Source organism: Anguilla rostrata, chromosome 10 (assembly GCF_018555375.3).
Source record: "Anguilla rostrata isolate EN2019 chromosome 10, ASM1855537v3, whole genome shotgun sequence".
Classification (NCBI taxonomy): Eukaryota; Metazoa; Chordata; class Actinopteri; order Anguilliformes; family Anguillidae; genus Anguilla; species Anguilla rostrata.
This window is the reverse complement of record NC_057942.1, coordinates 10,961,557-10,978,134: the sequence shown is the minus strand read 5'-3', so window position 1 is coordinate 10,978,134 and position 16,578 is coordinate 10,961,557. Positions and strand designations below refer to the sequence as shown.

Here is a 16,578-nt window from a genome sequence, read left to right as displayed (position 1 = left end):
AGCCCCTTTCTGCACTGAAAAGTGTTTTGTTGATACAAGTGACGAAAATCCAGATATCTTGGTAAGTAAAACGAATATTTTAAAAAAAGTAAATTGAACGCACCGTAATAATACAAAATATGCAGCGTTATAACAAGCTGATGAAGCTAGTAATGTCATCTATGTTCATTAGCGCTAGCTGGTTAGCTAGCTACAGATGATCTCTTACCTCCTTATGTCTGCCTTTGAACACCACCGCGAATGCGCCGTGTCCTATTAAATCTTTCCGACTGAACTCGAATTTCCCCACAGTCTCCATCTCCACAATTTTGAACTGACACGAAATATCGGATGAAATCAGGATCTTGGGCTTTTTTCTGTGCCTGGACCCCACTCGCCTCCGTTAAAGTCCAGAGACCAAGAAAGTTGCCATGTACCTTCGCACCCCATGGGCTGCCTTTCACTGAAAACACAACCCTCTTCTCCCATGTTAGTCCGCTTGAAAGAAAAGGAGTCTATCACCTTTTATTCATGTCTTCGCATGACATTACATTTCACCGCGACACGTGAAAACAAATACGACTCGAAACTACAAATTACAAAATAACTCTTAAGGTCTACCTTAAGGACAACTGACTCATTTTTGTTTGTATACAGGAGGAAGTGTCAACTGTTTCATGGTCCTAAAATTATGTATTTTTCGGAAAAAATAGTCTTCTGTTGCCAGTTTTCAAGCTTCTTCTATAACTCCTGTGATGAAGTTGGTTGTCGTCCACCTGATGCCCTTAAAGGCTGAAGCGAAGAGAGGTAATCGTCTGTAGCTAGCTAGCTACGTCTAAAACAAAGAGCCCTCAAAGCTATTCGTAGCTGAAAGAGAGTGAGCATGCGCGTCTTTCTTCCAAGTTGATGTCGAAGGAAGTGTGCTTAACACTCATAGAGCGTGGAGTTCAGTGTTAGCTCTGGGCATGTAAACGTTGCGTAATAATATAAAAATATACAGCGAGGGGAGATCTTTAGCCAACAATAAGACAAAATTAATGCATAATTATATGTCGAAATTAACTGGGAATTTGAAAAAAGTATACAATGTTAAAATGATGAGCTAACTTTAGACTAATATCAAATTCGTCGGCCCACCGATGAAACTGACAAGAAACTTTCATCAGAAAGTGCAAACTCAGTTCTTTAAAGGAAATTATTTGAACTTCTTGTCAGTCTTGTCAGTTTATCCCATTACACTCCAATTCGCACTTTAAATATTTTTGAAAGCATCTGTTTATTTGGGGGTAACTGTTAAGTGGCAAATATTAATAAATAATAAAGTAGTAACACATTTAATTATTACTGTAGTTTTAAAACAGACACGTACTCTACACACCTCTGTGCAGCTGTTACAGTAATCGTATAGCCTTATATTGGTCTTTCCAGAATTACATTGTGGGTTTATCAAACAATACGATTTAAAGTAGTCTTTAAAGACTTCATTTTATACTCAGTTTGGATGCTCAATGTATTCTGAATGAATTTATGCGGCTGTGTTTTACTGGAATAATTAAAGAAGTTACTTAATGCATGAGAAGGAGGTGACATCCAATGGTTCTTCTGTGGAAAAACCACAGGAGATTAATTATGTGCTCATAAAATCCTAATTAGAATACTACCACCCCCCATCCTTCCCATTGTCCCCTCATAAACCATACTATGATTCAAGTTAATTTTGTTATGAAGGCATGCATGGAAAAGTCTGAGAAAGTGTCACAGTGTTCACATGGTGTCTCAAATATAAACAATCAGAGGGAATGATGTGATTTTCTGCCACATCAAGCTTTTATGAGACACATTGCTGCCTACTGTACAGTGTGCAATGTCTAGGTTCTGAAATATGAGACATCTCTTTTTATTTCAATGATGCAGAAGATGTGACTGTAATACTTAAACGATTAACCATACCCAATTTGCATATTGCCACAGTAGCTGGCTGTCCAATGTCTTCAGGCACCTGGCAGCCACTCTCTGCAAACCAGCTCTTCTCCACCCTCAACCCCCAATGGTCAGACCCAAGCAGACTCATGGGTTGTTTTTGCTCAAGGGACTGAAAACCCACATTATGTGACTACACCTGACTTAAATGCTTTTTTAATGAACCCTTTAATCCCTTTATTTTGCAGCCATCTTGACACCTGCATTGATTTTATTCTATAACTTTACCTATCTGTAGCTTCAGTGATGATTTGCTTACCATGTTAAATGCCCCTTTTGGCTAAAAGCCTCTGCAAATTGTACCAGACCATGGGTTGATTATTGTCATTCATTTTTTTATAATCAGTAGCACATTGTAGACAAAATGCCAAGCCCCATTCCGAATCCAACATGATCATCTGCCAGGGAAGTAAACCAAAATACAGCAATCATAATGTTTGGGACATATTCATGTTACGTAAATGAAAGTAGTCATGTTTAGTACTTTGTCACATATACTTTTGTGTGCAATGACTGTGGGCACTGAGTGTATTTATGTATGCATGCCACAAATAATTCCAGTACTATTAAGGTAGCTATCATGTGATATCAACTAGGATCAGCCCCTTCAGTCTGATGTTTGTAACTCTCATTCTTGCCTATTAGACTATCCTTCGCTAAACCCAAACAAAAATCTTAAACACATATTTTTTAGACTAAAAGACAAAACAATTGAACTGTCTGGTCACATTAAATTGTCTTATTTAATCTCATTTATTGGCTTGTGTACATGTGAATATAATACAAATATTATTGCCTTGTGCTCTTCTCCAGTTGAAATAGCATGTTACATGAAACCTTGAACACATTGTTTCCACATGGTGTTGGGAATAAATGACTGTCCTGCGATTCAACAACTACATTCCAACAAAGCAGGGGCACTACAATATGGCATTTGGTTTATTACTATTTTCATTACTAGGAAGAGAAAAAACAGAACAATTTTGTTACAGGACACAAGGATCTTATATAAATGCAAATGAAAAAGGTTGCAATAAAACAAAGACTATTCATATTGTAAAGACTGATTCCATAGAGAGACCAGATGTATCTGGGATAATGTTTATGCTTCTGTATTGAGCAATAGAGCAAGTCATCAGACCAGAATACTCAAATGTCATTTTCTGGCCTGAACAGAGCCCGTGGTTACCAATTTCAGTGTAATGTATCCTGTACCGAGAGAAAGGACTCTCTGCTATAATAAGTAGCCAATAAGACCATGGGAAGGCTTACAGAACAAAATAGAAACAAATGATATCTCTTGCCACAAAGCTTTCACATACTGAAGCAAAGCAATAGGCATGTGTGTTACAGGGTTTCAAAAGGGCATGAAGGCTTTTCTTTGAATTTAGATTATTTTCATATTTAGTTCCCCTCCTTGCAAAAAGCTATATATTAAGAAATATATTTCCATAAAATCACAGACAAACCCTGCGTCAAGGCTATCTCAGAATCTATTAATCTTTGTTGGATGACTCAATGCAGAATAAACAAGCTTGCATACCTTGAACAGCTCACTATTTAATTCAAATTAATTAGAATATTAATTATCGTATTCACATGCATTCCAAATAAAATGAGCGACAAGGAGTGAAGAAAGAGACAAGGGCAGACCTCTTGACACATTATTAGTCATGTTGAGCAGTTTTGATTCACATTCTTGCACCCAGAACGATGGATAAAACTTTGGACAGCTGACCAGAATGTACCTGTACATATGGGGCAATGCCCTAATCAAGCCTGTACCCTACAGATCCATACAATGACAGGTTCAAACAGCTACAGTATGAAACAGGACAGCACTTTGCACTATATGTTGAAGGCCCAAAGGGAACATTAGAATAACAAGCAGAGGAGAAATATACTGTAGGTGTATGATAAAAGGAAGAAGCCAATGGAGTGAAGAACCAGGATGGGAATGAAGGAACACAGGAGAGAACGGTCTTCTCTGCTTCAAGTTGGCATTGCTGGCATTGCTGTGTTCCCAGTAAACATGCTGATAGACCCGATTTACATTCATCCTTGTGGAAATACTCATGGAAGACATCACATCACTTTTTTGCAGTCCCTTTGCAAAGCACTTCTGGTTCACTAAAAACCACACAGCTGACAGGCTTCCCCAGCCAGGGTTGCTCACAGAATTTATTTACATGATAAGCCCCACACCTCGTTACTTGAGCTTGTTAATGGCAAAACAACACATGAAACTACTTCGTCGTGCTGCACACTGAACAACTAACAAAAATGCTAATTCGTATTTTTTGCAGGGATTGTTACTTTTCTGCTGAAAACAAGGACTGTGGTCTTCAATGGAAATGTCAACGTCATGTTAAGATGAAAAAGAAATAATAGGCTGCAATGGATATAATAAAATTTCAGTCCAATCCAGGACAAAAACTCACCATCGACATCTGCAAATTCAGCGCTATTTACTGAGAGTGGAAACAAAAGCACTGTGTTGGGGTTTCCTGGGAGTGAAGCACATTACTCAAAAACAATCTATAAATACACATTTTGGGTTAATATTGTTTGCTAGTGTTCTCAGTGGTATATCAAAATGAGTATCACTCTCCTGAACATCACTGGAATGATTACTCCCTGGGGTGCAAAACATCAAAATGTCAATCAAAGGAACAGAACAGCCTTGCCACAATGCCATGACTCAATCCTTATCAGATCTGACATGTCATTATTCTTAGACAATGTCCATTATAATTCCCAGAAATCTCTGGTAGCAGCCATATATCAGTGAGGATCTATCTATGACAGGCTGAGGAGTCTCGAGCTCCTGACTCATGCTTCCCTACATTATTTCTTATCCTATACAGTACAGACCAAACGTATTAGGCCATCAGTAGTTTTTTTTTTCATAGTTTTTTCACAAGTGTACTACACTGAGGGAGGGGCATGAGCTTCCTGTTATATCCTCTTAGTGGTCTTGTGCAGCTACATATTATTGAAGAGAAATAATGGTGTCCTGACGTAACTATAGAAACTAAAGGAGATGATATGTGGCTATATGGCAAATATATGGTCTAAAAGGATGTGTATCTGCAATAAAACACTTGCTATGTGTTGTTAACAAGAAGGAAATACTTCAGTGGGCAAAACGTAATCAACACTGGATCAGAAAGATTGGAAAAAGGGAGATGCACATGCATTAGTTCATGCACAAGAAAGCTAAGAAAAGCTCAAGAGTTGATTCTTCAGGTCACATTTGCATTTAGAGTCAACATGAGGAACAAAGAAGTGTCAAAGCCAGTAAAGCAGGCCACTATGAGGCTGAAAAAGCATACTTTAAATGGTTGAACAGATCAAGAACCCTCTCCAGGATGGAGGCATAGCGGTTTCAAAAATTCTCCTAAAGAGAAGACTACACCAGCATAACCCCACGGCAAGATGGGGGGTTCACCGCAAGGGTTTACTGCAAGATGCAAACTACTGATAAGTTTCAAGAACAGAACGGCAGATTAGAGTGTTCTTAAACATACATTTTAAAAATTGTAAAATTCTGGGGCAAAGTCCTATGGAGAGATGAGTTGTGTAAGCACATTCACTTATGCATAGAAGAGTTTTCTTCTGTTATCCGTGAGTTAACAGCTCTGTAGGGACCCCAGATGCATTGCTGTTGTTAGCAGGAAAGGGTAAGGGGCCTCGTTTCATGATGTCATCTCATTTAGCCTAACTGCTGGCTTGTATTTGACCCCTGTACTGTGTAATACTGCAAGCAGACATATGCACTCACACACACACACACACGCAGTCATCCCTTTCATAGATCATCCTTCAAATGCTGTCCGTAGATAAAGGGCTTGTTACCAAACCGTAGCTCATGATTGTGAAAACACAGATGTTTCTCCTCAGTACATTAATGGAGTGTTTGTTTTCTGGCATATTGTGTAATTAGTGTTCATTGAAGTACATTATTTGTGTGGAAATGGTAATGTTTGTTCATAACAGCTAATTTCCCAACACAATAAAGCTAGTTGTTACTCCCATTAATGTCCAGTAACAATGGAATGGAAAGAAACACAATGACAACCCAAAAAAAAGAAATAAAAAACTGGCAAAGAGCTTCAGAAATGCTGTGCTTTTACCGTTTCTGAATGAAAATATATTTTACCTTCACCAAAATACACCATGAACAATACAAAAATATTGCTTTGATTATTTTTCATTAAAAATTTTGATCCATCCATCCATCATCTATATCCTGGGCAGGGTCGCAGGGGGTGCTGGAACCTATCACAGTGTGCATTGGGCAAGAGGCCAGAATACACAGGCTGCCAATCTGTTACAGTGTACACACACCATGAACTCACCATTCACTCACATACTCATACCTATTGGCAATTTAGAGTCTCCAATTAGCCCATCTCCATGTCTTTGGACTGTTGGAGGAAACCGGATTACCCGGAGGAAACCCACGTGGACATGGGGAGAACATGCAAACTCCATCCACCAATTATAATTCCCAGAAACTGGTCAAAATATGTGGCTACTTTTTCTTCATTTTCTTCTTTTGATTTCAGTTCTGCACGCTAGCTACCTAATGATATTATGATAGCTGCTTTTAACTAATGTTACAATCTTCACTGCTGCTAGCTAGCTCAACATAACGTAGTTTAGTGTTTAACATGGCTAGTAAGCTAAAATAGTGCTAAAACAATTCTAATTGTAGTGTCGTCATTCAGACTAATTTAATCTAATTTCATCCGTATGTTGCCTGTCAGTATTCTTTGAACCTGGAATGACAACAATACATTTCAAGTCAAGCAATAGATGAACTTTCAGAGAAAGTAAAGAGAGGGCTGACTAGATTTCAGGTGCAGGATTAGATTTCAGAATCAAATTAGATTAAATTACTCTGAATGACAGGACTACAATTATAATTCTTTTAGCACTATTTCAGCTTTCTATCCATTAAAAGGACATAACCAATGTTATGGTGAGCAGGCTAGCTCACTACTCCACTCTGAAAATGGTAAGAACAGCCAAAGTACAATGACCTTAAATTCACTAATAGGCCTGAGTCCTTCTGGAGCGATGCCTTTCGTCAGTAACCTTTATAAAGGTAACATCCCAGGCTGGAAAATCGCTGAGCATTGTGGGATTCCAAAATTGCTTGAAGAAGGAGATGTAGTCATGGTAAATGACAAACTTCCAATCGCAGACCTCCTTTGAAGGAAAACAATGCTTTAACACTACATTCTTCATGACATAATGAAAATACCGCAGAAGTTCAAGCTGGAGAGGGCACCAAAATTTCATGTGTAAGGGAACATGTAGAAAGAGCCATCCAAAGAGTGGAAGCATACCGCATATTTGAAGGCACTGTACCCATAGACCTGGCAGGCTCAGTTGATCAGCTTTGGACCGTGTGCACTCTACTGACAAATTTTGTGGGGGGCTTTATTTTAAGACGATTTCCTACATGTTTTGGTGTAATCTGAACTGTAGTTGAACTGTAACTTTGATCTCTGAGCTTTCAGTCGATAATTTGATCATTGTCTCATTGACAGTATATTAGGATTGGGTTGCAAAATCTTTTCTAATGTTAATAGGTGTTCTCTGAAACCTCCAATAGGCATCCCATAATAAATAATACAAATATAATCATAAATTAAATAAATAAAATGTTATGTGTTGAAAGACGGATGTTAGAAAGACAATGCTTTTCCATGGCTGTTATTCCTGAACTGCCGGCCTAACTGTGTTTCATTCTGAATGGATATAGCGATGTACAAAATAAATGTGTTGTTTTTTCTCCATTCATCTTAAGGCTTATCTAAAACGAATAATTTTAAAATGTCCTCCTTTCTGGGATTTAATTAATAAACTGCATTTATATTGTATGTATGTTTGTATGTATGTATGTTCATCCATGTAAATGAGCTGAAACCATTTAACGGTGTTGTGGGGTAAATTGCCACAACCACCACCGCTGTGCGCCCCAACTGGGTGGTGCATGCCAGCTATTTTGCCAACATGGTTAACACTCAAGTTAAGTGGAAGTGCAGGGTTTTATTTTGCCCGAGGGATGATTTGATGGCTGCATTGATAGAGTCAGAGTGTGAGGCAATGCTTCATTTAGCACATTGGATGGGAAATTATTTAATGTCTAGATTGACGATAAGACATTGGAATTTATCCGTGACACTGGGGCCATCCACACAAGACACCAGAAGACGTGTCGTGTGGAACGATGGGTAATGCAACCTGTGTATATTTGTCAAATGCTACATGTTTTCACTAAATACTTTTACATGCTTTGTGAAGGAAATTCACACTAAATAAAACCCCTGTATCACATATTGAAAAATATAAAAGAAATTGAAAGTGAAAAAGGTACCAGGATAAAGGTTTGTGGTTTCTGTACTGTATTGTACCCACGGATAAATGTATAAAGGTAAGCAGGAGATTAAGCATTCCAGAGTTTAAAATGCAGAGGACACCACTACAATAGATACAAAAGACATTGCATCAAAAGTCGTTGAGTAGGTAAAAGCAATTTAAAAAAGTCATAAAATGTTTTCACAGACACAAAAAACACAAGTTAAAATGCCTTTTACACAAGCTAAAATGCATATGTCTATAATGTCCAATGCTATCTCTTGTTTACCAGTGTCACTATTCAATTGTTTCTCAGGCAATTTTTTCCATTTTCCCCCATTTGGGTGGGGTGATCTCTAAAAAGACATTCTTTTATCAAAATATGGACCCAGATCCCACGGTGGGAAATGACACTGTGTTTGTTTCCTCTACTGGGTTCAACAGCTTGTTTCTCTAAGCAAGGGCATTCTGAACAACACACCTGTTACACTGATTAAGAAGACCTTCGGTGAGACGACAGAAGAACTAAGCCCCGTTATTTTCCAGCAAATTGCTTTATATCTGGAAGGGGGATGTACTTCAAATGTCGTAAACAGTCTAATATGTCTTTTATTCGGTTGGCAAATTGGCTGTTTGCAGGGCAACATGTTTTTATTAGTTGCCAGAGTTTGTGCTTCAGAGCCCTGGGGTCTCATTTATAAAATGTCCATACACACAGATTTAAATCCTAAATTCACTAGATTTTGTTTTGTGTGAAAATCCACATTGAGATTCATAAAACTTGAAACTGATATGAAAATGTTCTTACGCATTTGCAAACTCCAGAGTATGAGTGCAAACTTTTCCTTGTGGCTATGCAGCTGTCCTGCAGGCTCAACACATTTATTTCTTTCAGACGTGAGAGCATTTGGCAGTCCCCACTCATTAGACCACACATGCATCAAATTTGTTTTTGTGAGATGTCATCAACTAGGCTATTGCGGCACTTTCTGTTAACATTGTCAAGTGTGCAAACCTTATTATAAAATAAAACATCCAAATAATGATAATAATAATAATAATAATAATAATAATAATAATAATAAGAAGAAGAAGAAGAAGAAGAAGAAGAATGCCTTGTTTTAAAACCATATTAATGTGCAATTTAAATATTCATGTGATAATGATTTATATACAGAAATGCTGTTAATGAGAACTCCATTGAAATAAAATAATTTTAACAAATATTAAGCTATGTAATACTGAAATGTATAACATTTAACATATCAATGTACAACATGCTGTAAAATGGCTGTATATTGATTTTATATCATGTGAAAATGGTTTCATGGAGTATATAGCAGAAAACCCAACCATAGAAAGATATTTGAGGGTGTTCACTGTGTGGAGTTGATAAGCTTGTTCATGTCCGCACAATTTTAGGATTTATGATTTATAATCGGATCATTCTTAGGAAGGATTTAGGAACACTAATCTGTGCATATGGACATTTTATAAATCTTTCATACTGTATATGAACATCTCCGGAAACAATCGTGCACTCACATTTAGGATGAATCCCAAGATGATTTTATAAAAGAGGCCCCTGGTGTTCTGCATTACCTGAATTGTGACTTCCAGTGTTTCATGAAGCCTTGACGCTATGTTATGTTTGACAGAAAAAATACAGTAGATATTGGACTTACACAAAATGCTCTCTCTTTTACACTGTGCCCTGTTACAGCTGGCTGGGGAATGGTGGGTTTATTGAGAAGAATAAAGTTCCTCGTAAAAAAAAAAAAAAAAAAAAACACTTGATTTGAAATTATACCACACTTGAGGTCTTGGGAAATGTAAGCAGAGGGTTGCAAACCTCAGATCAAACTTTGCAGGCATTGATGTGCAATGAAAGGGATAGCATTCATTTCAGGGTAGACCTTTTCTCTTTAAAATAACCTGCAGGGAACAGCATACATACTTTATTGGAGACCTAATAATCCCTGTCTTCATGCACTTCCTCTGCACTCCAAGTTCTGCTGCATTTTTTGGGGGGGCCGTGGCTAGATTTCAAAATATTATTCAGACAATAAAATTATTCTCAAATGGATAATTTCACCCTTTTAATATAACATCAGTAAAAAGAGATTTGTTAAACCTAGCCAACGTGAACCAAGAAAGTCATTGATGTGGAGAGGGACTAAAATATAACAAAATAATTAAACTCAGCAGCAAGCTCGTTACTGTGAATCTGTGTTGCATTTAGTTGAAGGACTGCACAGTTGAGGTCCACAATACATCACTCTCAAGCCCCACCATTTTTACATTACAGGCATTTAGCAGATGCTCTTATCCAGAGCGACCTACACAACGTTTTACATAGCATTTATATTGCATCCATTTATACAGCTGGTAATATACTGAAGCAATGCAGATTAAGTACCTCGCTCAAAGGTACAACAGCAGTGCCCCATCCAGGAATCGAACTTGTGACCTTTAGGTTTCAAGACCAGCAGATGATCCTTTGGTGGCTGATGCTCTCTGAATTTAAGGCCAGTATTTTTGAACATGGCAGCTATAAACATGAAAGAGGAGCATCTGTTCATCTGATTACATTTTATTGAACTTGCAGACTAGGCGTAATACTGTATTGATATTGACTTACTGACAGATTTACTGCTAAGATAGGGTGACCTACTAGCAGAGATACTGATAGATGTGAACACCAGAAAGGTTAGCACAGTGTGCCTGGTTTGTCGAAGGGTTATGCTTTGTTGCAGTAGGTCTTAGTGAAATTGATCTGGATATCTGTCTTACTGCCTGCTCACTGTTAAAAATCTGCTGGTAGTTCACAGTAAAAATCACTCTGCTTTTCATTTCCACATCCATCTTTGTCATCAGCAAACAAAATAGAACCTTCAATTTGAAATCATTTAACAGTAACTGTTACCATAGTTACATTATCCTTGTTTAATGTACATCTGGCCACTAGTGGCCGCACTTGTATGTCCAAGTTCCTAATCAGTCCATTATTGAAGATGGTGGTTGCACAAGGGACATATGCTTTTTTTAAAAAGAGGAATTTGTCCTTATCAGTGAGTCCTTTCATCTTCAGATTGAAAATAACCTTTTTGAAACAGGATGTGGATGTCATCAGTCATCCACAATATAGAAGCCTCTTTTCATGGCAAGACTAGTAATTATTTTCAACACGAAGCTGAATGCCAGGTAGTAGGTCTAAGGGAGAGTTTAGAGATATAGTACTGAAAGAAGTATAAGTCATTTGATAGCAGGGTAAAGTAGCAGAAATGTTATTGTTATATGAATGCGCAAAAACACCTATCAATTAATGGATAAAGGAAAATTATTGGAAGTCCTGGATGTGGAGGTGAATCAGGAGCTCTCACAGATTAACACACTGGTGTTCCAGTCAGGGTGCATTCTCAGGCGTAGAGAAACAGTTCAAATAAGGATAATGCACAGTGCACCGTTCAGATGGCTCTGTGTTTTTCATATGGCAGGAGAGAACTGAATGCTGCTCCCAGCAATGAATTAGCAAGCAAAATTACCACTGCAGCTACAGCTATAATGACTTTATCGCTGTTCTTCATAAATGCTGACATACAAACCCAACATTTTATTGATGTTATGGCCTGTCCTAAATATAAACAAACTTTGAGAATGGGTGTGATTCCTCATTAGTAATTAGTCATTTGCGGACTTCTGAAAAAACATGAAATTCAAAGCCAATGACAGGTTTGCTAACATTTTTTTAGCTGGCTTGCTCATGAGGACAGCAAAAAATAGCCAGTGAAATCAGTGTTACACTACTTCAGTAATTCATATACTCATCAATATAAGTAGCCGTGGTGGAATAAACTTGATATAAATATACTCCAGGGGCCTAACACCACTTTCATAGCATTTCATTAGGACTGCATCACACCCCGTTACAACTTATTTCCACAGATTGCACTGGTCGTCATGGTGTATCCATTATGATTAAGACTGACCTAATCAGTTCCCTCCTGCATGTCCTAAAAATGTCGTTGTAGGGATTACCTGGCAACAGGATGCATAATGTTAGGACCACTGAGCCAAGGCCCATTGTTAACTGTAAATTAAATGTTATTTTAGCTTTGTATGGTGCTTCATGCAGAATGGCTACTTGTTTCCGTTTCTGCATAAAATAAAAAATAAAAAACTTGATATGTAATTATTTGCCTCTTTTGTTAGTGTACCCCTGACAGTTCCATTCGCAGAGCTGTGCTGCTTAGATCCAGCTCCAAGTGCAATCAAAAAAGCCCCTAGGACTTGAAAATGAAGTCCTCCTGGGGGGGAGGGGGGGGGGGGGGGGTGTCCATATCTAGCATTTATAGATCCGTCTTGTAAGAGCCAGTTGTCTAATGTCTAACTAAACACTTTCCTTTGACTTCCAGAACTTTAAAATGAATTATTATTATTAAGCTCCTGTTAGAGGTAAACAAACAGTCATGTTTTGGTTTTTAACCCTCACATGTACATTACCCTCAATTTAGTATGGATAGTTATTCTTAAAGATTTAAATTCTTTTGATAGCTATGTTGTGCCATCATTACTTTATTTACAACCTTTAGGAAATGTATGATGTCATGATGTGTTAAATGAGTCAGGATGCTTTCCAGACAGATTATTACAGTTTTTTCATTATTACAGCATCTCATTTTTGTTCATCAAATATTGCACAATTTAGTTTTCTCTTTAATTGCTAGGTGGAGTTGGAAATTATCCACACAAGGTGAAAACAAAGTTCCAGTCTGGTGCATGCCTTTAGTTCAAAATGAGGAAAATATAAAAGATCGATTTTTGTTATAATTTTATTTTAAATAACGCATGTACAAGAGTGGTATAGTTATAGCAGCCAATCCCCCTGCTCATCCTGCTGTTATTTCATGAACCTGACATCCCTGATAACCAGAGGTACTGAATCAGCATGTTCTGAGCTGTCAGGACTAGAATCTCATTTGCTCCATGTCATTTAGACCATGTAGGTGTCACACAATTATTTTCTGGGGTGATAGGGGAAGAAAGTTCTGTTTCTAGCATTGTTCACTTCCAATTGAGTGTGCGACAGATAACAGGGTCTAGTGTAGGCCTTAAAAGGTTTTGCACAAAATATGTTGAACATGTGTTTGAAGGATTATCTTCCATCACAGTCAGACTCCTCATAGGGGCTGTTTGGAGAGTTAGCCAGGAATGCTAATTTTTTTATCTTTATCACATTTATTTTGTTCCTGGGCTACATGTCTTTGTACTGTAGGAGGAAACTGGAGTACCCGGTATTCAACATTGGACCATATTTTCATTGAAAGAATATGTACAAGTACAGTGGGCTGCCAGGTGTCTCATCCTGCTAATACACTGGACTTCAGTGACATGCCCAAGTTAGAAAAATACCAATTCCTTTCATTATCTCATTGCACAAAAGTGACTTCTCTGGTCAACCTGATTTTTCATGAGAAAAAAATAAATAAATCAAAGCTTCTTTTATTGCATAACTATGAGTAAAAAAACAAAATCAAAACAGAAATAACTAGTTTGCAATAGTTTTCATCTACATGCAATACATTTGAAAATATTTACAATAAAGTTCAGAACAGATTAACTTTATTCAGATGATTTAACTAATGAAAATAGTGTTTGCACTGGTAAGGTATAAATCTAATTCAACTGCCACTTGTTAGCCTGCTTGTCATTTGGAAACATGGGCTTTCCTTATGAACAAAAGGCACATGAATATGAACATAGTGCTAAAGTATTCTGAAGAACCATGACTTAGAATTGTAATTTGAGTGAAAAAATGAAAAAAAAGTGTTCAGTTTGCACAAAATTGTAATGTTAATGTTTAGATTATTTTTATTTTGCTGTGTTCACAGTTTCAGTTACTCTACAGTGTATAAACATTTGGAAAAAACTGCTATGATATATCAACACATTTATCTGATGTGCTTCTGTGAAATGGATGTGGAGTGGACATGCTCACTTAAATTTAATTTCCCCATAATATTACAAATCCAAGTCAATTTCTTTCAGTGTACTCCAAGCTCTTCTGGATATTTGGCATCTGAGCTAAGAAACTGCAGTTTCTCAACACACACACACACACACACGCACACTTACACACACACACAAACACATGCAAACACACGCACATACACACACGCACACACAAACACACGCTCATAGGGATTCCGGTTGTAAACCTGACACTACCAGGATGAGAGAAACTCATCAGTAAGATTGAGGAAAACGGGAGTAGGTTGAGACAGACAGAACTGTAAATAGTGGGATTTTTTATGAACCTATCATTGAACAAAGCAGCAGGATGGAAACCTATGCTGTCCCAAATGATAATGAAAGGGCTAGTGAAAGGGTTGTCCTGGGCTGGATGGTTGTCTCTGCTCTGGGGAGATGAGAGTGTTGCTGAAAGAAAGGAGTCAGGCTGTGTTGTATGGAGGACCCCATGTTGATTGATAGTTGCACATATAGTGACATTTGCCCTGTGAAAGCATGGACATCCACAATGGCACAGTGGCCAATAAGCTTACCTTCCCCATGTGTAATAGATAGTATGCTAAAGTACACTTAAAGTATACTACAGTATACCTTTGAATATTTGAAGTGGAAGTTTATATTATTATACAGTTATACTTCATGTATGATGAAACATACTTTTCATATGGGGTGGCCTCTTTATTTCTGCTAAAGTTCTGATTACTGAACATTTCCAGCAAGTAATGTTTGCATCGGTGAGGAACTAATGTGGTTAAATGATCAATTAAATGAAGCATTTCCTTACAAACAAAAAAGAGATTTTATTGATGAAGATTTTGCTTAATGAGGAGAATTGCGTTTGGTTTTTTGCAAAAGGGTAATCTGAGGATGCAATTATGAGTAAAAACAAGCAAAACCTTCTTGTAGTTTTACAGACAGAATGCTTCTGCTGATACAAAGGATTCAGGTTTTGAATACTATGTCCATAGGTCTAGTTTATATGTGTAAACAATTGAAAAAAACACTCCGTTTTTTCAGTACCTATTCAGTTCACCCTTCAGCAATAAATTTCACCTAAGATACAAAGTATTTGCATCCTATGCCAGCAAGCATTTAAATAAAAACTAAGAGGCTAATTGGCACAAACTCCATTACCCACAGCCCTTGACATGGTCAAGGATTGTCTATTCAGAGGGACTTACAATGAAACAAAATGTAAGTGCATCCATTAGAGGTATGTGAGCAATATTCCTGAGGTCTGACATATTCCTGGCATAGTAAACACCTGTTATGAATACGGGCATAGAATGCTTTGCAATTTGTGAAATGCAACATCTGAGAAGCTGCACTAAGACTAAAGCACAGCTGCATTCACTCTTACATACACACACACACACACACGCACAGGAGGACAGAGCAATGCTGTGCTTTGTTGGTTGCGATAAGCGCCTTTTAGTGGGGTAAGCCTCAGATCTGACACTCCTGCATTCAGTCAAAGTCAAACACGTTTGTGGGCACCCCTGATCCTCTGGTGTCACGCAAGGTTAGGCCCAGGAGAGACCTTCCCAACTGTGGGGAGGTGAGCCCCCATGCTGTCTGTCAGGCATGGCATCCCAATTAGCACTTTGCCCCAAGCCACACATTGAGCAGTATCTCATCCACTGCTTCACTCCATTATACCCCTGTACAGCAGAGAGACAAAGCAACCTAGCAGGGTGCACACATACTTACATACACACACACACACATACACACACATATATTGGATGCATAATACACAAAGTAACAGATTTATACACAGAATTTTACAATACATAGACAAACAAACATAATTAGGGAGAAACACACAGAAAAGCACCTTCACAGACACACAAAGAAATACAGAAGAAAGCACATAATAACAAAAACTCATGGAAACAGTCCACAAACAGAGTGACATAGAGGGGCACAAAGAAAGCAAATAGAAAAGATTTTAGATGTGACATGAAAGATTCATTTGAAGGATAGCAGGGAGAGTGGGGAGAAGAGCTGGAAGATAGCCAGGAGAGAAGCTGGGAAAGACGAAAAAGCAGAACAAATATTTTTAACCGGTCGGCTGGAATTACACAGAGCCAGTGAAACGTGGGTTTGTGACCGACGGCCAGTGTAACCAGAGCAGCGCTGAGTGGACAAGACAAGCCCAGGATGAAAGTGCTTTAGCACCTTCCTTGCCCTAGGCCAGGTTTACAACATTCATTC

General features: G+C 37.9%; 1 protein-coding gene across 2 annotated transcripts in view; it reads right to left on the bottom strand.

Annotated features, from left to right (window-relative positions):
• ulk1a (unc-51 like autophagy activating kinase 1a) overlaps positions 1 to 882 on the bottom strand; it is a 33,395-nt gene extending 32,513 nt beyond the window's left edge. For both annotated transcript variants that reach the window (XM_064354026.1, XM_064354027.1), the window contains exon 1: positions 209 to 882. In XM_064354026.1, the coding sequence (XP_064210096.1) occupies positions 209 to 298 (90 nt within the window). In that variant the 5' untranslated portion in view covers positions 299 to 882. The remainder of the gene's footprint in view (positions 1 to 208) is intronic.
• Between the last annotated feature and the right edge of the window lie 15,696 nt (positions 883 to 16,578).